The following is a 21,794-nucleotide window of genomic DNA, read 5'->3' as shown; positions in this document are numbered from 1 at the left end:
CAGAATATTGCTAGAAAAGGATGTGAGGAGGTAAATGACGTCTATGAAGAACGGGCCTCCAACGTCTCTGTCGTGAGACTTTCCGGTCCCGAGGGGATTCTTCAGACGAAAAGTCATCTCCGAAGCTAGTGCAACATAGTGATTGGTTCGCCCCATCTCCAAGTCCGAACGAGCCTCTAAGGTGGCGTGAGACGATAATCGGCACGGCATCAATAGCCAATAATGGATTGAACTTCCCTGGGGTGGCATCCTTTGAATGCAAGGCAGGAGCAGGAGTCCGGCATAGGTTCGTAAGCTGGGCATACGGTGCGTCCAGGGGCCCTGGTTTGATAGGTGTTTGCGTGGTATTGTGGCCAAATAATTGTCTTGGATTATGTTGAAGCCGCCATCAGGTGACGGGGTCACTTCTCTACGAGTGGTCTTTTGAAGCTTGGCGTAATTTTTCCTCTCTGATATCCACCACATCGAAACTCGCGTTTGCGAGATATAGAAGCACTATAAACGATGTAAAGAACGGCTGGAAAATCCACCGCTTGTCGGAACTGCTCAATTGGTTCCAACTCTGGTATCTGCAGTAGATGCCGTGTAGGATGTAGATATGTCCTGCTAGAAAAAAGAGATTGAGGATGAGCCAGAAGATGGCCCGGCAAATCGCGCAACGCAGCCGCGCACGATTTTGTTGGTACTCAGATGGCTCTGCTTTTGTCAGACCCTGCAATCAACTTTCAAGGCGACATGATTACCTTTCAACAATGTTGAGCTGGCAGCCATTGTTAGAGTCTTTGTTTTCTCGTGTTCGATATTCATCTCAGTAATCAGCGTATATATTGCCGCGATGATAAGGCGGAGAAGGATGTGCAAGGAGTCGAATACGATTGGAACGAGCAACTATGATGACCATCGATGAGTCAGGTTTGTTTGCGGAGACCAACACCGCCATGCCTTACGTTGGGAGAACTGCCGTCAATTTATATTCCTGTTTGCAGGACTGAATGCCTATGCTTGTGTGCCTCAAGCGGCACAGCAGGCTGGGATGTCGGTGGCTTAGCTAGCCAAGAAAAGGCGCCGCCTTGTTGACACCGCGGCGGTGTTGGCAACCGATTGTCGGTTTGTTTGCTACCAATCAGGGGCACCCAATAGCAGTCAGGATCACATAGCTTTTCTGCCATCCATGGCTTTGACTCTTGTCATTCAGTGACAAAGTGCTCAACGTCTCCGGCTCTTAGCTCAGACGAAACTCTTGAAAATCTCATGTTGGTTTATCACTACTATGTCTCACAATCTTTCGTTGGAGAACCTGCTTTAAATTATGTGAGTCTGACAATACGTCCCTTGTATCCCGAACTCCGAAGCCCGCCTTTCTATCCCTCCAAATGAAAGGTGTTGTATTTGGTGTACGTACGCTTGGTTGTTTTCAAGGGTTGTGTTGTAGCCCCAGCCGAAATGATTTCGCCCCGAGCCTCTTCATCAGTAGACTCTGTAATAGCTGGAGCAGACTGGTGGTTGAATGGCGGAACGCCATCGCCGAAAAGCTCGTCCATCTGCTCCAGAGTCTTGCCTCGTGTTTCTGGATAAAACAAATAATAACAAACCGCCGCTATCATGTTGAAGACGAAGAAGACGTAGAAAAACTTAAATCCTACAGCCGTTAGGGCTTGCGGTGAAAATGAGACCAGAATCAGATTGACGGTCCAGTTCGTGAAGGTGGTGAGAGCATTGCCGAGGGCCCGAATTTCTAAAGGGAAAATCTCTGCAGGGTACACCCAGCTGATGATGCCAAGCGGGGTGAAGAAGAAGCCAAACACGAAGTTCATGGCCACCATACTCCTTAACTGGTCCGCATTAGACCTGTCCAGGTACTGGAATTGAATCGCGTTGACCAGCAGGGCAGCCGCCAATCCGAGAGCAGAGACGATGAGAGGTCTAACTCGCCCAACGCGATCCAACATCCAAAGGCCAACGGAGTTGTAGATAATGCCAAGGGCGCCGTTTATACCGATAATCATCAATGATGTCTGGGTCCCAATGCCCAGAAGTTCGTATATGCGAGGGCCGAAGTAGTTGATGACGTTAATGCCAGACAATGGCGAAAATGCTTGAAGAGCGCAACCCAAGAGCAGGCGCTTGCGCCAGGAGGGACGAGTGAGAATTTCCTTCCATAGATTCCAATTTTTGTTGAGGGCAGATTGTTCACGGACAGCAAGTCGGATTTCGTTGTACTCAACCTCAACGACCTTCTCATCTACACCAATGCGTAGCTTGTCTAGTCCTTGACGAGCCTCATCAGGTCGTCCCTTTTCCATGAGCCAGCGAGGTGACTCTTGAAGGAAGTATATGCCAAGTGCCAAGATGATACCTGGGATGCATTGGAACGCCAGAGGGAAGCGCCCTAGGGTGAGTCAGCAGTTTATCACATCGAAGTTAGCATCAGATCTCACATGAAAAGTCAGTCTTCACGAACGAGCACCCGTAGCCCAACCACTGGGCTACCAAGAAGCCCCAGCTCAGCATCCATTGCAAGAGACCTGAGAGTTTACCCCGATGCTTGGCTTCCGACAGTTCCGAAGCATACATAGGGATCGTCGATGTGAGAATTCCAACAGCAGCACCGCCGATGAACCGCCCGATGATGAGGGTGAGCAGATTCCGAGAGCCGGCCTGGAGTGCAGATCCCAGACCAGATATGATTGAGCCAAGAAACACCGTATTGCGCCGTCCCAGCCAGTCGGAAAATAGCATGTTCACGATCGTCCCAATGATCGCTCCTCCCTGGAACGATGATACTATTCCTCCGGCAATAGCATCAGATGGGTGAAAGTAGTCTTTGAATGTCTGGAGTGCGATGGTGGACGTGATAATACCGGAATCGAATCCGAACAAAAAGCCTCCCGTGGCCAAGAAGGCGGCCGAGAAGAATGTCGCATGACGGCCCATTGGAGCTGCGTTTGATCGTCTAATACCAAATTTCTTGGAAGCCGAATATTATGCAACGATAAACACAAAAGTGGACTTGGCACTTCAAGGTCTAAAAGAGAAATGTAAGATCAGCTTAACGGTTGGAATTTCCCCAGACCGTCTTTCAGCTGGCGTCGTCGAGATGGGAAGAAGGATGAGAAAAAGGACTGGAGACCATGGTGGTTTTCACATGCGCTCCGAACGGGCCTGTGCGATCAGGTTTCTTGTTAAAGTATGGAAATTTCCTTGCGTGACGTGGACGTTTTAAGCATGAAACTTTGCGGCTCTGTGAGCCATTCACGGTTTCTTGTTTGGAGCGAGCGCCCGAATAGAGTTGCCGTCCGTGATTCTAAATGCGATCATTTCCCCCGCTTGCCGAAACTGTGACCGAAACGTTGTTTCTTCCGACGATCTTCAGACGCATCACTATTCTCGGTGCGATTGGCGTCATTCTATCTGTCATCCGGTCCTCACATGGGAATCCTCGAGGATGAACTGCTTCATGACGGGAGTGTGCTTCCTTCTTCGGTAACCAATGGACATTGTAGTCGTTGATCAATGTTTCTGTGTGACAGAGAATGATATCGAGAAGGCGGACGCTAGGAATATAAGGTTGTTTTAGCGTCGAGTATTGACAACTGCCAGTTTAAAACGGACAACGGGTGCCCAGCATACTTCCGAGCGGGCGGAGTACGGCGACAAGATTTAAGTCCGCACTTCGCCAACTTGCTCCGTACATGCCACCCGCTGCCTAGGCAAACTTTTCACATGAACGTTGAGAGCCTTGAACCTCTGGTGGATTTTCTGATGCCGCGACTTTGGCACACTTCAGGTCTATGAAAGCGGCTTGAAGGTCAACAATGTTTGATTAAACTACTGTTGCATTATGCGATGCTACATCGTGTTGCACTGTCAACTCAACCTTCGGATGGGCCAGACAACAGCATACGTACTTGAAAACGGAGTAAAAGTACTCGTTATGCATAACACAGTAAACTGGATAACGCGTAAGGTTAAGTTTCACGCCTCTGCCGCAGTCATCTACTGTCCGGAGGAATTCAAGTTCCATGTCCGTCAGGCTGGCTCCATCGCGCTGTACGATCAGAAAAGTCTGGCCACATCGGTGTAGCAAAACTGCGTACGTCAGCCTCTAGCACCGCCATTTGAAGTAATATTCCAGTCTATGACATCCATTTCTCTTCTGAGCGTCTCGCAGCTGTCTCCCTGCATATATGTCGATCTTCCGATCGTAGCGCCCACCCCTCTGGGTCAAACTAGAATTGTGCCCGAAGCGGCGACGCGCATTTCCAAGATGGCGGTAAACACTAACCAGCGGAAGGCATCCGCCCTTGTCATGTATGCCTCACCCGAGTCGGGAGACACAGCCTAAAAGTTGCTTCTTCTGTAGGATGTCCATTCTGACAAACGTGAAAGCACGCCAATGACGATTTCCTTCTTTTCTGAAAAAGGGGAATGGAAGGAGATGTTGATGTTAGAAGGAAGATTTCCTTCAAGGAAGCCATGGCTCTCCTTCGTATCATTGTCCCACTCAAAACACGTCACTTGTCAAAAGCAATGTCATCATCACCTGAAGTAATCGTTGCTTTGGCAACCTTGATTATCTCCGTGCCGTCCGCGATTGTTGTCATATTCCGATGCATCAAGGGTTACCGCAGACATCGCCTGCCTCAAAGGGGTACTTACACCACAAGACAAGTGGGTTTCGAGACGGTATGTTCTCCAAAAGTACAAATCGCACCCAATCTGACAGTATCAGTTTATTCGTCATCAGTCAGACCGACTCCATGCAATTCAAAGGGAGGGATATTGTCTTGAAGACCTACAGATGGTTCATGAGCAAACCAGTTCAAGCGCGACAGAGAGAAGCTCTCTTGTTCTACACCACACGGTTTGTTTAGTACACCCCGATCCTCTATTTAATACTTCCATGTTGAAGATAACCAAATGACGTCTGTCGATCAGCATGAACACTGCGTATGTACGCCTACGAACATGAGGGATGTCGAAATGGGGTTCTCCTAGTCGCTAAGTAGCTGAGGGATTGACCTATGCCACGAACTGACCAGCAGGTATGGGGCTGGACACAACTTTGCCAGGCTCATCTCAGTGTCCTGAAGATACTTCATACGATTCCGAGCGCAAACAGACCACGAAAGCAAGAAAGACAACCGAGATGATATCGTAATCTGTTAGCTCATCTACTGGGAAAGCAAGACTTGACACACATTCACAGAACTCCAGTGGTATCATAGATTGGCTCTGAAATGTATTGTTCATTTAGGTTTCATTCATCATTATCTAGGTATACGAGATGCATCCGCTATTCACCTTTGACTTGTCTCACAAATCTGTACGTCCATCCATGTTAGGCGCTGGGCTCAGGCCAATCGTAGGTAGACGCCTGAGGGATACCGAAGTTGGGCGTTCCATCAGCATTGGCAGTGATGGGCTGGACCATGACGTAGCGGTTGTCATCACACGCGCCGTTGGCGTTGCTGGTTGCGTGGAAAGTGATGTAGGTCTCGGTCTCATCAGGGCTGCGGAAGAAGCTGTTGTGGCCAGTGCCAAAGTTTCCATTGGCGGCAGTCAACTGACATCCGTTGCTCTTCGTCCATGCCGAGGGCGACGCCGGATCCGTGACGCCATCCCACTCGAGCAGAGCAACGCAGTAGTCCGGAGTCCAGCAGTAGTTGGCAGAGTAGGCGATGTAGGTCTTTCCACCAAAGTATAGGCCGTAGAAGCCCTCTTGGACGGGGACTTCACTCTGCTCCCAAGCCTGGTCGGGCTGAGAAATGATGGTGATGTCGGAGCCAGCAGAGACGTAGTCATCACCGAGCTTGCGCACGCAGGTGGATTGGTGTTCAACGCCGGTCATGCAGGAGTAGACGAAGTAGTTGCCCCAGTCGTTGAATCGGACAACAGTGCCGTCGAGGGACCAATCATCAGTGATTTGGCCAGCATAAGACCAGTCATCCCAGGGAGATGCGCCACCTGTAGATATGTTTATCAGCTTTGAAGAGCTTTTTGAACGTAATGGGTCAAAAACTACCCTGCAGAGCATGCATTCTTTGGCCGTCTAAGTTGCCATCGTTGCCGGCAGTGTAGTAGAGATACCACCTTCCGTCAAAGTAGTGGATCTCGGGAGCCCAGACGCTACAGCATCGCGTGGGGTTGGAGTCAGAGTAGATAACCTTCGGGGTGGCAGTCTTGAGTCCCTCGATGGTCGTGGCTCTGGCGAGCTGGAGGTTGGTCCACTCGGTTGAGATCAGGTAGTAGTAGCCGTCAAACCACGAGATCTGGGGGTCACCGCCGCCAGGGTTACGGATCGGGTTGGTGTAGGCGGCGGCCGAGCCGAAGAGGCCAAAGAGACCGAGCGAGGCAGAGACGATCTTGGAGAAGTACATGGCTGATGTGTCTCAAGGAGGACTCGGCTCTGAAGACTGAGCTGCTGGTGCTGAATGCTACATGGCGATCGAGAGGGATCTGAGGCGGTTTTATACTCGGACAACAAGCAGATTTGCAATGGCAACAAGACTGCCGACATCATCAGGCGTCCAAGCCGTCCCTACCCCTGAGCCGATCCGATGCGCGACTGAAGTGGCATGTGGAATGGCTAGGGTGTTGTTCCTGGTGGAATTTCTTGTTCACTCTGCATCACGCAATGTGACTGGAGCGCTTTCACCCGAGTCAAGACAGACAACAAGGACGATCCGGAGCGACTCCGTATGTGGACCCCATCAATCATGCGTTTCTGGCAATGACTTCGGGAAAGACATCAATTAGAATGCGGAGAGGCCAAGACTAAGCTAACGGGCGGTGGCCAGCTGATATTGACAACTACTACCGGTACCTGCTTGAGGGGTTACACCGGATTGGCGCGCGAAAGAAGAGGGCGGTGTTTTGGTATGGGATGGCGGGGTTAAAAGCCGCCCGTGGGGAGGCAGCTCGCCGTTGTTACCTTAATCTGTGGGGTTCGTCCGGTCACTTGTCAGCGGCTTGAGTGCGGTGGTCCTGTATTTTACGAACCTGGTCGCCATGTTTACCCCATATTCGCATCCCTGACCGACTTGCAAGCGTCTAATTTCAAGTTTCTCCGTGGGCGCGTGATGTAGTTATGCCCCGCGCCGTCCCCGGCCTCCCGGGCAGCAAAGCACCGATGGGGTTCTCACATTATAACTGTGCTGACGTCAGTACGATCATTGGAAGTTTCGAAGGTGGTATCAATGAGAAGTATGCTTTAGACACGTTCGCTAAGTTGTGCATTGCTCTGACTACCTTAGCTGTTACACATTCTTCCTCGCACAAGGGTGTTTACGATGTATATTGGATGCTAAATGGGCTGTCCAGACGTAGATCGATCAGCATAGTGAATTGAGACCTACCCGATAGCAGCTCAAGAACGGGCATATTAGTACATTCGCAGGGGGAAAACACAGCAACTGCGATCTGCGTGAGATTTCACGCAGATTGATTTTCTCATTACCGGTCTACTGCTGCATCTACACTTCTCCTCATCCTTCCGCCCCCTCCATCCACCCAAACATCCCCACTCCTTAGCCACCGCGTGTCAACCGATCTTCTCAAGTCACCCATCTCAGGGCCGATACGCTCTTCGTTTTTCATTCGCGAAATCTTGCCATGAACTCGCAGATTCTTCCCAATAGTGATTATCTAGCAACCCTTGACTCGTCTGATTGGCCAACCATCTCTTCGCAGGCGATGGCGGCTTCTAGAAACCGCAGGTCACTAGGTCTCGAGCGGTAAGTGTCACAAGCGACAGAGGTGTCCCGCATCGCATTACCCGTGTCATTGCTACAGATGATATTTTGAGCCCATTTGAGTACAAACTCCCACACTCGCTCCCAGGAAGGTCGATCTCGACCAGAAACTGTTGCAAACCCGCTATTCTGCACCTATGCTCACGTGTAAGTAATAGAGTCTGAAGAAAGGTCGCAATCATGTACCTGTTCATGGTCGGTGCCTCTTTTCACCCACCATGCCTCCAAACGCTGTGCCAACTCGGCCGACGCAAGACAAAATGCCGGGAAATTCTCCACACAGCTGACAATGCCCACCCAAGCTTCCACAGACAAACCATTCGTCGCCATATCTGCTGTCAAGTTAATCTCAAATCTGGCGTCGATCCAATCTCACTGTTCCACCGCAACTTCAGTAATAACCAAGGATCCGAAAAAATACACTGGTCGATATTCACTTTAAAGTTGGAATTCGATGAGAAGAAGAATGAGAAAAAAGCCAGAAGCATCAAGGAACAGGTGTTCTTCTTATAACTTCGTCTGAAGGGTGCCAGTGCTTCTCAGAGGGTGACAGGGGCGACCGCGCAGTGGGGTTGCGACCGCACATGATGCACGAAGGACCAACCAAGACATCCGAAGGAAAGTGTCATTTCTTGGCCAAAAGGGAAGGGCAACGTCAGGATTAAGGACGACTGGATGGAAAGCTCTTTCAAGGCGGACGTTCAATACATCGGGCTGTCCGTTTCGCTTACCTGCGCGCACTTGCAACTATCGTGTCAGAATGACGGACTCCGCTCACCACCAACACTCGCAGGGCGAGACGCGTCAGACGCGTCGTGCGAACCAGCGGTTTAGCTTTGCAAGCAAGGTGGTATTAAATGACTTGAATTGGTGGTCTTGGGGGGTGCACTGGAAGAGCCCACTACCTGCTGCACCCCTCCTCCTCTTTGCCCAAGTCCGTTTGCTTGGGTGGCATTATGGCAGCCTCACACTTGGGCGACAGCCAATCATCGCGTCAGTCGTCTACAGACGCGTTCGTCAATGTACGTTCGTCGACGGAGCTGGTGACCAAGTTCTTGGGGCCTCCTCTTTGTAAGACGGAAGCTCCGGGATCGTCTCGCCCCATGACGGTTTCCGAGACTGAGACGGTCCATCTTCCCTACCGTTGACGAGTCGCCGCGAGCTCTGCATGTCGTTCATATTCACCTGAATCACTTTGTAATGAATGGTTTATGCCAATACGTGCCTAGAGCTTTACGACTCTCGCTGTGAGTCCGAAGGGTAGCACATTAAACATCTATCAAACATAAAGTCGTAACACTCTCGCACAACAGGTAAGGCGCCTGCAACACCCCGCCATGAAGAATAAACCATGCAAACCGAAACCTACAACGACCGTGATCTCAAGGTCTCATCTCATCAAAAGACACCTACACTTACTCCATCTTCTCGATATGCTCATCCTCCGCCTCCGTATCCTCCTCAATGCTCCAGTCCCTCCAGCCCTCACCACGCACCCAGCTGATGCCCTTCCTCCAGTTACCCTCCTTGACTGCCCTCGCGTCCCTCTCATAGACGACACCAGTGACCATCAACGCCATAACAAACACCCATACATCGCCGCCCTTCATCGCCCTCCACCACCTCCTCTTCACGCCAACCTTCCACAGGGAGTCAACGCTGACGCGGGCAGAGTACAGGAACACGCCACGTCCGTTGCGCTTCTCGACCCAGGCCCAGAGACCGGCCAGGAAGCCGCCAAGGAAGAACCTCTGCGTGGGGAGGAAGGTGCGCGGGAACCACTGCTGGAAGAAGCAGATGCTAGCCCAGGCGGTGGAAATGGAGCCAGTGACGAAGGTGCTCATGCGTAGCGATTTGGCGAGGACGCGCTGGAGGGTCGTGACGGGGGCGTTGTATAGCGAGCGGAAGCGCGGGAGGAAGGTGACGGCGGAGTAGATGATGAGGAAGAAGCGGGTGAGACCGGGGAATGAGCCGAGCCAGAAGTTGAGGTAAGTTCGCAGGCAAGACGGGTCGGAGGGGTGAAGCGTCGCGCAGGAGAGTGAGTTGATGATGGGGTGGGCGGTTGAGGTCAGGGGCTTAACGGCGCTGAGGGTCGCTGGGAGCGTCTCTTTGTTCGGGAAGAGAGTTGGTGAGATGTATGGCCTGCGAATGTTAGCTAAGTCAGGTAAGATGAAGAGGAGTACATACGGCCAATTGAGCTTGGCCATCTGAGCCAGGTTGTCAACGATCTCATACGCCTTGGGCCACTTGAGGTGAGCTGGGTAGTCCGCCGGCCTGGGGTGGATGTACGCCGTCGAGTTCTTGAAGATGAAGTTGCCGTATGTCTCGGGGAAGCAGTCCCTGTCAAAAACGACGGCATGAAGCAGCTGTCCGAAGGCGAATGGCTGGATGAGCCAGCTGCCCCACCACCATGGTCTCTCCCGCTTGACCTTGCCTCCGTTCTTAAAGCCCCAGATCATGCCCTCCTCTTCACACAGATTCCATCCGAACTCGAGCGCCCTGAAGAGCGTGTAGATGGCGATGGTGACGCGCAACTGCTGGGAAGGGTAGACGCCCAAGAATACACCGGCCAGCGACGCACCGATGGCGGGGGCGTACGGAGACGTCAAGGTCGCCGCTGTGCGCGGGTTTCTTTGGCGGAAGGGCGCAGCCGTGGGATCGAGAAGATGGGCGCGCAGGCGAGCAAGGAAGCGGAAGAGGATGCGGTAGAGAAGGAGGATGGTGGATAGAGATAGCGAAAGGCGAAGTGTCGGCGACTTGTGTAGTGGTTGTTTCTGGCCAGCCACAGCAGGACTATCTTCAAGTCAGCATCTAAATCGGTCTGCATATCCGTCAAGGCACTTACTCCGGCTTCGCGCCCAAAAGCTTCTGGGAAATCAAGGCCCATCCATTCATCGCAACCGCCGTACCGATAAACACACGCAAGGAATGCCGCACCGCGCGCGCATTGTAATCGTCCACCGCCCGTCCTCCAGCACCCGGTCCGGCATTCTGCTTCGGCTTCTCCCCTTCAACGATGCGCTCGACGGCACTCACGCTCGGCGCAGCCCTCTTGAGGATGCGCGACCGCGAGAGGACGTACTTGTGCAGGGTGGCATACTCCTTCGCGGAGATGGTGTATCGCAGGGTGTTTCGGAGGACGGGATCGGTGACGCTGCTGCGCGAGGGCGGCGCTCGCGAGGGACCGCCGCCGGCAGGACGAGGGCTCGGGGTGGAGACTGCGGCGGCGCCGGCAGGGCCTGGCCGCGACGACGAGGTCGCGGCGGAGGCCATTGGAGCAGTTGACTATCGCGGGAACGGGTTCGATACTGAGAGGGTGGTAGTCGACGATAAGAGACGGCGGAGAGATGGAGGGAGGTGTCGTGACTTGTCGTGTGCTTCGGGCGGAGGTTTGGAGAATCTGGGGAAGTGTAAGGAGGGTTTGGTCCGAACTGAGGAAGCTCCGTTAGCACGTGTCAATGCCGGAACTCTAGCGTCGGCTTTGCGCGATGACCTCAACGACCGGGGCCGACGTCTGGGAAAGGAGAGTTGGACGTACACTGAGTTGGGCGATGTGCTTGGGCGCGGCGGCAATTAAGTTGAGTATCGCAGACGACGAAAGAAGCGGACGAAGAAAAGAGTTAAACGTTGGTTATGTAAAGTAATTAAGAGAGAGTGTGGTAGTAGTGGTCGCGCGTGTATGTGTGTGGAATGCGGAACTCGACGTTCGCACCTTCAGCTTTGGGCGTCGCGGAGGTCGGTCGTACTCGCACTTGCAGATACCTGGCTGGCGCTGCTGGGCTGGGCGTCAGGCGTCACGGGAAAGCCACTGGACCCCCTAGGAAACAAGCGCGAAAAGGGAAGCAAGCACATGCCTCGGCTCTCAGGCAATTCATCACTGATCCCTGCTGTCCCGGGGATGGAGGGGCCCAAATTCGACCACTGAAGAAACAAACACCACTGATTGGCCCAGCCGACGTCGCTAGGTCCAAAGAGTGCCCCTCGCGACAGGGGACTTCCCCACACTTTTCCTCCCAGATGCCACTCTCGGAGAGGTGCGCCATCAAGTTTAATGACCTGTTCATGCATCCTGTTGATAATCGAAGAAATGTTTAAATCTTCGCGTCTGCTTCTGTCTTTGTTGTTGGTCTGTGATGTCGCGTTCCTTCGTGAGCCTCGGATATTCTCCCCTCTTTCGGATCAGAAGCGCAATCAGAGCGTCGACGGCATCACCAGATACACCCGTCCATCCAAGCTGGAAACACTTGCAAATGTCTTGCATATTCATCAGTACACACTATGAATACCTACCAAACGAGTCGAGGCCATGGCAAAACAACAACCCGCCCAACCTGTCGGTTCTCCGGCGTCGCCTGGGCTCCCCGCAATACTCACTCCTCATAAGGAGCCTCCGTCTTTCTCTCTTAAACCCATACATCACCGGGTATACACGTCCTCCCCACAACCGGCCCGTTGATCTTTCCGTGTCCCCTTTTACCTGTCCTCATCCCATCATTTGCCATCCTGCCCACCGGCCGCTGTTGGGGGGTTGCAACCTCGTCCGAAAACACCTGCCCATGGCCATGCGTCAACAAGTCTGCCCATTAGGTTCCCGTCTGCTAAGCCCTGCCATCAGAGATGACCAGACATTCAGCTAAGAGTCTGACACGACTATCAACACACGCGCGCGCAAATAAACCAGACCAACACAGATGCCCATAACAGCAGAACCGCAGCACAAAATGCCCCATTCACTTCCACGCTTTCTGTAGCTTGGACTTTTCCACAAAAAACTGCCAAAAGAACACCATGCGCAATGCCCAAACCATCAACCGATGCCTCCTGAAAAGGAATTGCCGCTTTTTTTCTTTTTGGTCATCATGTGAATGCCGAATGCAGACCGCCCCGAATCGTCGTCGTCGATCTTTTTTTTTTTTTTGAGTCTCCGTGTCGTAACATCGTAATCCCGGCTAATTCTTGATTCAAGGATAAGCCGGGCGGCCCGTGTTCTCCACATGGCCGCTGCCATTCTGAACCATCAGCGGAACCCACTGCCGGCCGAGGGACGGCGCGTCGCCATTGACGTACGACACCACTTCTTCCCGCCAGCCGAGCCCGTTCCACTCCTCAGCCACGCGGGGCTCCACGCTCTGGAGACCGTAGAAGATTGACTCGGCGTCCGGAATGACGCCGGCTCTTACGGCCTCAACTGCTCGGTGTCTTCTGGCCTCACGCTCGTTGACAACGTCCAGCATGATTTGGTGGCGCGCTTCGACATTGGCCCATCCGTTGACGTTGCCGAAGCCACTCGATTCAAGAGTCGGCTTCAAGAATGCGAAGGGCAGATTGATGAGGATGGTTGACAGGATGGACTGAATGTTTCGCTGCTGGGGCGGCAACGGTGAGGGCTCGGACACCTTAGAACCGTCATGGTTCAACGCCAGATCGCCGAACTGGATGTGCATTGGGCGTGAACGACGGTCCTTACCCGAAGTTCCGTGGGCGATGGTCGGGGTGCCTTCACGGATGGGCGGCATGGCAGGGACAGACGGGATGCGAGGGTAGCGCTCAGGATCGGCTACAGACGTGTCCAGAGTGAAGTCTGTCGGGAAGTTGTTGACGAGGAAGTTGATAATCCCGTTCATCAAAATCTGGACTGCGTCACCGTAGACGAACTGGGTGTGGCGGTCGGCTGAGGCACGGCCCGCTACATCACCCAGGGCGAATGCGATGGCTCGCTCAATGGTGGACCAGCCGAGGGAGTGAGAGGCAATCTCCATGCCACGGACAACAATTGGGTGCCAACCCAACGCGTGACCAGCTGCGGCGTAACCAAGGGCGAATTCGAACCGGTCGTCGGCCGTACCGGCCATGCCAAGACCGCCGTTGGCACTGGGGTCCGGGAGGCCAAGCAGGGGGTAGGCATAAAGATGCTGAACTGCCATCCAAAAAGCATCGGAGCGAAGGTATTTGTCGTCGGAAGGGAGAAGAATCATGCGGTTAGCACCCGGCGGGCTAGATTCGAAGCTCTCAGACTCGAGGATGTTCTTGATGACCTGACTTCTGGCAAGCACTAGGCGGTGGCCGGGAATTCGGACGGGAGGATAACGGTCATCCAGATATCGGAGCTCCAGGGTACAGTCAGCGAATGTGGTATCACGGAACTGTGACCGCAGGTAAGCGGTAAGGCCATCCAATGCCTGGGCGTCGTGCCCGGGATGCATCATGTGCGGGGGCGGGATAGGACCAGGCATCATCCGCTGGGGTGGTACACCGAAACCTCCGGCCTGGGGAGGGTGAGGGCGAGCGTCATCGAGGTGGGAAGTACCGTTGGGGATGCCAGGCGCGGGGTAGTGGTTGTAGGCACCGACGTCCTCCGCCTGAGCCGACGAGTGGGATCCCTGGAAGCTGTGAGGGGTGGACGGTCCGTAGCCATTGACGTACGGGTGGTATTGGTCCATGCCAGGAGGACCTGGAATTGGTCTGCCAAACTGGTCTACGGCGGTTCCAGGAACAAACTCGGTGCCATAAGGCATTTGAGGAGGGTAGCCGTTGGCAGCCACCGCAGCATGGTTGTGGAACTGGCGTCCGTCCTGAAGGGGCGCGCCGGAAGGAGGCATGAAGCCGCCAGAGTGAGGAGGGGCGGGAGATGAGGAGTTGGAACCAAATCCGCCGAACTGCACCAGGCTGCCGTTGCTTGGGCGCGGACCATGCATGTGCGGGGGGCCGTTGTGGACAGATCGAGGGCCTCGGTGAGAAGTGCCATTGAGGACGACTGGCGCAGGGCGAGCTCCGTTGGGCGCGCCGGGAGGCATGTTGTAGCGCGAAGGAGAGATGACAGGAGGGGGTCGGAAAGTCGGAGGAAGCTGGTGTTTCTCTGCAAGGTGTGAGTAATTTGTTTGCTGCCCCAGAAGACTTTGCCTTGAATTCTCACCCAACCAAGCAGACTGACCAGAGGCCGGCGAAGCTGCCGGGTGGTCGTCCGCAAAGTACGAGGGAGAGTCCGGGCATGCGTAGCGGCCAGCAAGCAACATACCTGGCGCAGATTCCATGACAGTCGGGGGCGCGTCTCGTTCAGGGGGCTTGTCAGTCGCTTCGGACACGTCGGGGACGGCGGCAGCAGGGGCAGTGATCGAAGTCTGTTGGGTACCTGGTAGACAATTATTAGCATCCACCTTGAGAGTTGTAGCTGGAGCGAAGTTTACACATACCGTCGCGATCCTTTACTGCTTGGTCTTCGGCAGGCTTCTCGTCGTTGTCGTCCTCGGCGGCGGCGTCGTTGTCGTCCTTGTCCGTCTTCTCGGCGATGGCAGGCTCGAGGGTTTTGGGAGTCGGTGGCGCAGAGTCGTCGACGTCGTTCTGAATTTTCAAGGAAGAACCGTTGGTGGTGGCGGCGGGCCGAGGAAGGGATACGACTGGGACGGAGGCGGCGTGGGCTTGGGCGGCGGCATGCTTTGCAGCAGCATTGGCCTTGAGGCGGCGCTCGTAGGTGAGGGGAATTGCAGGCACGACGCGACGGAGAGGCTTGCCGTTGGCGACGACACCGACACCGACTCCGTTCCTCGCCTTCGTGTTGACGTTGGGAGCCATGGTTGACGACAAGGCGGAGGTGGTGGTGGTGTTGAGGAAGCGGCGTTGGGAGCCCACGTCCAAGTCGCAGAAGTGGTGACTGGATCCTTTTTTTTTTTCTTGGGCAGGTGCGACTGGGGGGGCTAGTGCCAGGACGAGGGCGGACGACAAGGACGACAGAGGAGGAGCCGGGGGGTGGGTGCGTCAGGTCGGTCCGCGAGCGTTGTCGGCGATAGCAGCAGCACCTCAGATGAATCGCAGCTGATATCTACCGGTGGACACTCAGCAGGTGGGTATTTCTAGAAGAAGGACCGCAACGTCGGCTGATGCTGGCGAGAGAAGCAAGGTAGTAGAAGACCCGGTGTAGTGAAGTCGCAAAGCGCAAGTTGTAGGTCCGGGCCTCAGTCGGGGCAACCAAGCTACCTCAGCTTTAGTGCAGGTATCTGCAGTGAGGTAGTGTGTGTAGGCAGCTTAGTGTAAGGTCGTGACTCTTCTCGTGCAGAAAGGCCTATGTACAGCAGGGGGTGCGCATGTTAGGAAGACGATCCCGTGGGTGCCAATGCGCGCTGCTGGTAGCCTGGACGATGCAAGATGCAAAGCAGAAAAAGGAGAGACGAACAAACGGCCTCGAGGGAAAGGGGTAAAGGGGGAGAGGGTGGCAGGTGACGATGCTGCTGCGAGGTGACCGGTGATGGAGGTGCGTCTGTAAGGTACCTCGCCTGGCGACGTGGACTGCGTAAAGGAGAGGTTCCAGAGGAGGGGAAAGTTCAAGAAGTGGAGAGAAGAAAAGGTACAGGGTCCCAGACGTGGATGTGGACGTGGACGTGGCCGTGGACGCGGTGAAGGGAGAACTGGAGATGGAGATGGAGATGGAGATGGAGATGGAAGCGCCGGGGGAGGCAATTATGTCACAGGCACGCACCTGCCTGTCTTCCGTTTGTCTGTTTGATTGCTTCTGGTGACTCTGATGCAATAGGTAGTTTAGGGAAGGCAAGGTCCTAGGCAACTGTTCCTGCCGCCAACCATTTTCTCCTTTCCCACGCAGGCAGAAGATGCAGGTGCTTCTTGCTTCTTGCTCCTTCCACCCGGACTTGGGCACTTGCTCCCTACTGCTCCTGCTCTCACGAAGAAAAAAAAAAAAAAAAAAAAAGAGTTGGGACAATCCGATGATGACAAAAAATCGGGGCTGCGTCACAAATTTTACCCCCGCAAAAAAAGAAAGAAAGGACGGTGCGCGGTGCGCTGCGCTGCCATGCACCGGTACGTACCCGACGAAGCTTGCCAACCCTGGCATCTCATTGGGCCAAGTCAGGCAGAGAAAGAGGGGAGCTCGCTCCATTCCTCCCCGTTGCGCCGGTACGTACTGCCCAGCTCCGTGTCGGCGGGCAGGCCAAAATGTCGACCCTGCTCCTGCTCTGGGCACTTTCTGTCGCCTGATGCTATGGGCATCAACGGGCAATTGCATTGCTGCCTCTCCTATTCGACCCCTTTCTCACCTGACCAAATTTCGTAACTCAATACGTTAGGATAGGAGCAGCACATCAGGACATGACCGTTTGCTTGTTTATCCCTCTGTCGATGACGGAACAAACAACACTCCCGCCGCAGGTCCCGGCCTTGCATTGTTGGTGCGGCGTAGCTAAAGTCCCTCTAGCGGTATTACAGCGCAATTCACAGACCGCAAAGGCGACAAAAATAAACCACCATCGTGCCAGCCACAGGGCAGCCGGTACGCTACGGACAAGCTACTTTTTGGCTCGCGACCAGGGGAACCTTCGACCGCTCGCTTCCAATGTCGGATTACATCAGCAGTTTTTTTAATGGGGACCTCCAGGAAACACTAGGACCGAGACATCACCTCGCTTATCTAATTCATTCGCCGATTCACCCCCGTTCCTTCGGCCCGTTCCATCTCAACCCGGATCCGATAGTGGGGCCGGGTGTCGGCGGCAAGCATGACGTGATGCTCGGCCTCTATGTTGTTGTTGCGCACATCACGAAGACTTAGCGGCCAGCAAGCGACATACCTGATGCAAGAAACTTTTGGGGCTTCAACAAAAGTAAAATTACTACTTAAAAAAGAGTAGTAGGATATCTATTAAGTTACTCCTACTGCTTCGCAAAACTTTGGCATCGGACTGAGGGACTCTGCCATCGTGGTTTTCTCACACGTGAGGATAATTCGATCTAAGATGGCGAAACGGGCACGAGGATGTCCTACTTTCAGCTGGCCTTCATGTCGCAGAACTTACCTTGAGGGTGGTGGCTTTCAAACTCTAATCCTGCGGTGGATAGGGCTACCTCCAGTAGCAACAAAAACATGTTGAAAAGCCTCCGCAGTGCCCTTGAGGCTCATTTTGGCTCATCAGATCAATCAACATCGTCAACCCACTGTCGCAACCACCAAAATGTCCTCGTAAGTGTTCCATCTTTATGTCCTTCCTCTCCGATCCCAATCCTCTCTTGCAGTGGCAATCACTGCTATCACTGCATTTGCAAGTGGTCAGCTTGAGTTATCTCGAGCGCAAATTTTCTAATCACTATGAATTGCCCTCATGGTCGCTACCTAGCGCGTCATTCCCGTCTCTGTCTCCGTCGCTCGCCGTCTCTGTCCCGATCACTGTTCCCGTCGCTGTCGTACTTCACTCTTGCCATTCCTTGTCTCTGCTAACGTCAAGCATTAGAGAAACTAACTACCGGCTGCCTCGCAGCCACAACTCTCCCACAGCCAACCAAGCCGTGCATGCGGCCACAGCCGCTGCCACCGTTCCCAGTCCAACAGCGGGACAAGCCCAGGACCAAGCGCTCCTCGCACAGTCGGAATCCCGTCCCGGGAAAAATCAGTTCGTGTGGTCTCTCTCCAGCAGTGTCGCAAAGCGAACGTGGCTAACGATCATTGCTGGGCAGCAATCTGCCTGTATCCCAAATAATCGGCGAGGTGGGTAGAAAGCTGAAGTTTGGACTTGGACTGATAGGGTCATGGTTTTGGGAGCCGCGACCGTACATGATATTAGCATTGAAGGTTGGCAGGTGCCACGTGGGCCTCTACGGTGAAATGAGCCCGGCTGGTTTCACCGCGCTCAGCTTAATGGGCGTTGGTTGGGCCGTTATATTGAAGGTGAATGACTTGGTTTGAGCATCGACAAACCTTGGTACGCAATTCAATCACCCATAACACATACCTGTGAAAGCGACAGTCAATTGGCGTCATCGAACTCACCGCGATGTTGATAGAGATTGTGTTAATCAACTTTAATTCCAGATAACATTGAGGAGGATTGGTCAAAAAGCCCCCCAGCCTGCTGGTCGTCTCTTTCCATGGTAATTTTACGCGCTCTCTGCAATCATCTACTAATTGGGCCTTGTGTACTGCTCGTGAGAGTCGATCCAACCCAATATGGCTTTCCGAAAGTCACCGGTGTGGGGCTTTCGGCTGCTTGGCTACATGAAGTCCACACGCAATTGTCAGCATACCGCTAATATTGTGAAGATCTATTGCCTTAGAGACTCGCAGCCTGATGTGTTGGCAAAGGTCCCGCATTTTAGGATGGCCTCTAGCATATGCTGTAAAGCTGCATGCCGCCTCGAATCCTTCGTTATATGAAATCATGGCCAACGCCGCAGCCTTCGAGCCATCGGAATCACTGTTTTCGTGCCGTTTTCTGAAGATTTGATTCGTGCGACCCATGCAGAAAAGACAACTTTCCGACTGCATGGGGCTTCCCATCTTTCCGAGCTATGTAGAGTTACGCACATGACCCAATCAGGCTGAGAAGAGCAGTGCAGTGTACTATTAATTAAGACTTGTTGCACCCGGCCTCGTTTCACGCAGGGTCGCAGTCGCCTGTTCTTTTGTCTAAACTTTTCTCCTGACTTAGCACGATGCAACTATGCAAGATTCTCAGTGTCCTCAGCTTGGCCACCAAAATAGCCGGCCAAACTACCACATGCTACTGGCCTAACGGTATCGCCAACACCGTAGTGAAGCCGTGTCCTACACCTCAAGGCAAAGCAACGGCAGCCTGCTGCTTCGATAACCATTATTGCCTCACAAATGGCCTTTGCATGGACCCAAGCGATGACACCCTGTACCGTGGCGCTTGCACCGACTCAAAGTTTGGGGCAGAAGGATGTCCAAAATACTGCGACAGATCTGAGATTTCCGGCGCAGGTATGGCAGGTCGTTAGTGCAATGATATCTGGACTATTTTCTGACAGGTTACGAATGTCACAGAGCCCGACAGACATAATGGTCTTTGGGGGTGTGGATTCCCCGCGGTTTACGCGTGTAACAAGCCGAATGAATGCCTTCAGGCGAACTTTACCATCGAGCAGCCTGGCAAAATCATGTTGAATACTGCCGTGGAGTCGGATCTTGGAATTAGAGCAACAGCCACGAGCTCTAGTACTCCATCTTCATCAGCGCGAACCGAACGAAACAATGGAATCTCTGCGGGTGCCGCAGCTGGCATTGGGGTTGGGGTCGGCGTGCCTCTCGCTATCGCCGTCGTGATTCTCAGCTTCTTGCTGTGTCATCTGGCCCAAGTCGTTACATTCACTCCTGCCTTTTCCAATATTCGTCTTATCGTCGTTACCTCTAGCTTTCATCGTCCTCCTGCTTCCTGTTGTCTTCCGTTCTGGCTTCGGGCATGTTTCAAGTTATTGATAGGTGTCGAACTGTTTCTTGCCAGCGACGAATCCACTCCCGAGGTGAAATGTAAAGGATTCTACTCCATGGCACTAAGCAATGGCTTGGCCAGTACTCTTTCTTGTTTCCAAATAAGTACTTGATTGATGCTAACTCCACAAATACCACTATTATTTTTCTTTGATGACATCCCGTTGAGAGTTTTGCTAACCGGGTAGTCTTCGTTGGGTATCCGGGCAATGTCCCCTTTGACTCTATTCGTAACGCAGCTAGCTTTTCGATCTGGCGATAGAAGACGACGGTGATGGACGACGGTGATGGACGACGGTGATGGGCGACGGCGATGGACGACGGCGATGGACGACGGCGACAACAGCGGCAACGGCGGCGACGATGACGACGATAGCGATAGCGACGACGATAACAATAGAGACGACGACAGTAAATTCAGCCGGTGTAGGACGGGCCATAAGAGGGTCTCAGTAGAATACATAGATTGCCCGTGTGTGTGTAGTGGACGCTGCCCGGGTAGCTAACTAACAACGCCCGGATAGCAATATTTCTCCTTAAATATACATCGTCTCGATCGACTTAGATATGCCTCTTTTGACCTTGGGAGCATCGACAGATTTGCCAACTTGCCTGGTGCGTCGAATTCCAACGGCTTGTTCATTCTGCTTTGGCCACGGCCACTAGCCCTCAAGTGGCAAGTCATCATAGATAGCATTAAAATTGTTGTTCTGATCATGCCGACGGTAGTGGTAGATGAGCTGGCCGTTGGTGTTCCAGGCCTCAGCTTTCTCAATTTGGTCTTGTTCCAAATCATTTATCTTGAATCTTGCTAGGTCGCTTTGCTCATTGGCAGCAATTTCAAGTTTCGCTGTCCAGGAAACTGGAATCCGGGTGTCGGATAGATAAAACGTGCGTGAAAGTTTCCGCTTGTACTGTGACAATTCGGGGTCGTTGACTTTCATGTCGAAGTGCGAAGCCTCTGAGTGAACGTTTTTGGGGGACCAATGAAATCCGCCCTTCATCAGACCGACGATATTCCCGGTTTTTACGACGAGTCGGGCTATCCAAGTCGCATTTTTGCCGCTCTCAAGAACAGGGTCACTAGCGAGAACGATGGCCAGTCCGACGGGGATGGATTTTCAGCTCTTTGAGTTGAAGGGCTGATGGGCCACGTGTATGACTCTCAGTAATCCATCTGCCTCTGCCTCATCTAGCAGCTGTTCATATGCATCGTCGTTCATTGATCAGAAGGCAAGCGTAACTCAGAGACGGTACGAAAGATTCCTTATTGTAAGGAGACGTTGTATTGTGCCAGATATGAGTCGTCCAAGAGAAGAAGGGAGAATCATCACCTGAAAAGTTACAGAAAGCAGAAACCTACTTATACATCCTACTACTGATACCTTATAGAGAGTTTCCGTCAAGTAAACCTAGGTCTGTTGGACGGGCATCATCTTGACAAGATGGCATGTGAAAGGTGCGAGATAACAGGCAGGGGAAGATTTGCTACTGGAAACCTTACCGAATTAAGTTCACCCTCAAACGCCGTAGAAATTTGAATGGAGCAACAGAATAGCAACATGAGTATGGACCGAGTTTCGGCTCATCTCTCTTGAAAATAACGGCCACTACTTCGCTGGGGACCCAATCGTTCGCGCGGGGGACGATTGTTAGTCAAGAGTTTTGCTAGCTGGGCAGTGTTCATACACACGTGTGTAATCCGTCTGTCTTACTAGACCCCCTACATTTCCTTAGTACAGCTTATATGGTCGCTTACGTTGTCGTTGTTATCGTTGTCATCGTCCATAGTCTTCCATCGTCGTAGTTTATCT

The 21,794-nt window shown here is 53.1% G+C and overlaps 4 protein-coding genes across 4 annotated transcripts; 1 reads left to right on the top strand and 3 right to left on the bottom strand.

Moving 5' to 3' along the window:
• Positions 1-1,361: 1,361 nt before the first annotated feature.
• HGT1-2 (High-affinity glucose transporter) lies at positions 1,362-2,934 on the bottom strand (the record flags this gene model as incomplete). The annotated part of the gene is made up of 2 exons (XM_037329165.1): positions 1,362-2,389; positions 2,439-2,934. The coding sequence occupies 2 exons, from the start codon at positions 2,932-2,934 to the stop codon at positions 1,362-1,364; spliced, it is 1,524 nt and encodes a 507-aa protein (XP_037171977.1).
• Positions 2,935-5,341: 2,407 nt separating this feature from the next.
• On the bottom strand, positions 5,342-6,380 carry Araf43A-2 (Extracellular exo-alpha-(1->5)-L-arabinofuranosidase; the record flags this gene model as incomplete). Its single annotated transcript, XM_037329164.1, has 2 exons — positions 5,342-5,967; positions 6,026-6,380. The coding sequence occupies 2 exons, from the start codon at positions 6,378-6,380 to the stop codon at positions 5,342-5,344; spliced, it is 981 nt and encodes a 326-aa protein (XP_037172245.1).
• A 6,335-nt stretch (positions 6,381-12,715) lies between these two features.
• On the bottom strand, positions 12,716-15,323 carry CGCA056_v013921 (uncharacterized protein; the record flags this gene model as incomplete). The annotated part of the gene is made up of 3 exons (XM_037329163.1): positions 12,716-14,610; positions 14,686-14,883; positions 14,945-15,323. The coding sequence occupies 3 exons, from the start codon at positions 15,321-15,323 to the stop codon at positions 12,716-12,718; spliced, it is 2,472 nt and encodes an 823-aa protein (XP_037171976.1).
• A 2,412-nt stretch (positions 15,324-17,735) lies between these two features.
• CGCA056_v013920 (uncharacterized protein) lies at positions 17,736-20,093 on the top strand (the record flags this gene model as incomplete). The annotated part of the gene is made up of 4 exons (XM_037329162.1): positions 17,736-18,145; positions 18,210-18,240; positions 19,200-19,473; positions 19,537-20,093. The coding sequence occupies 4 exons, from the start codon at positions 17,736-17,738 to the stop codon at positions 20,091-20,093; spliced, it is 1,272 nt and encodes a 423-aa protein (XP_037171975.1).
• Between the last annotated feature and the right edge of the window lie 1,701 nt (positions 20,094-21,794).

This window comes from Colletotrichum aenigma (assembly GCF_013390185.1).
Source record: "Colletotrichum aenigma strain Cg56 chromosome Unknown KSG_Cg56_contig10, whole genome shotgun sequence".
In the NCBI taxonomy this organism is placed as follows: domain Eukaryota; kingdom Fungi; phylum Ascomycota; class Sordariomycetes; order Glomerellales; family Glomerellaceae; genus Colletotrichum; species Colletotrichum aenigma.
This window is presented reverse-complemented; position numbering and strand designations above follow the sequence as displayed.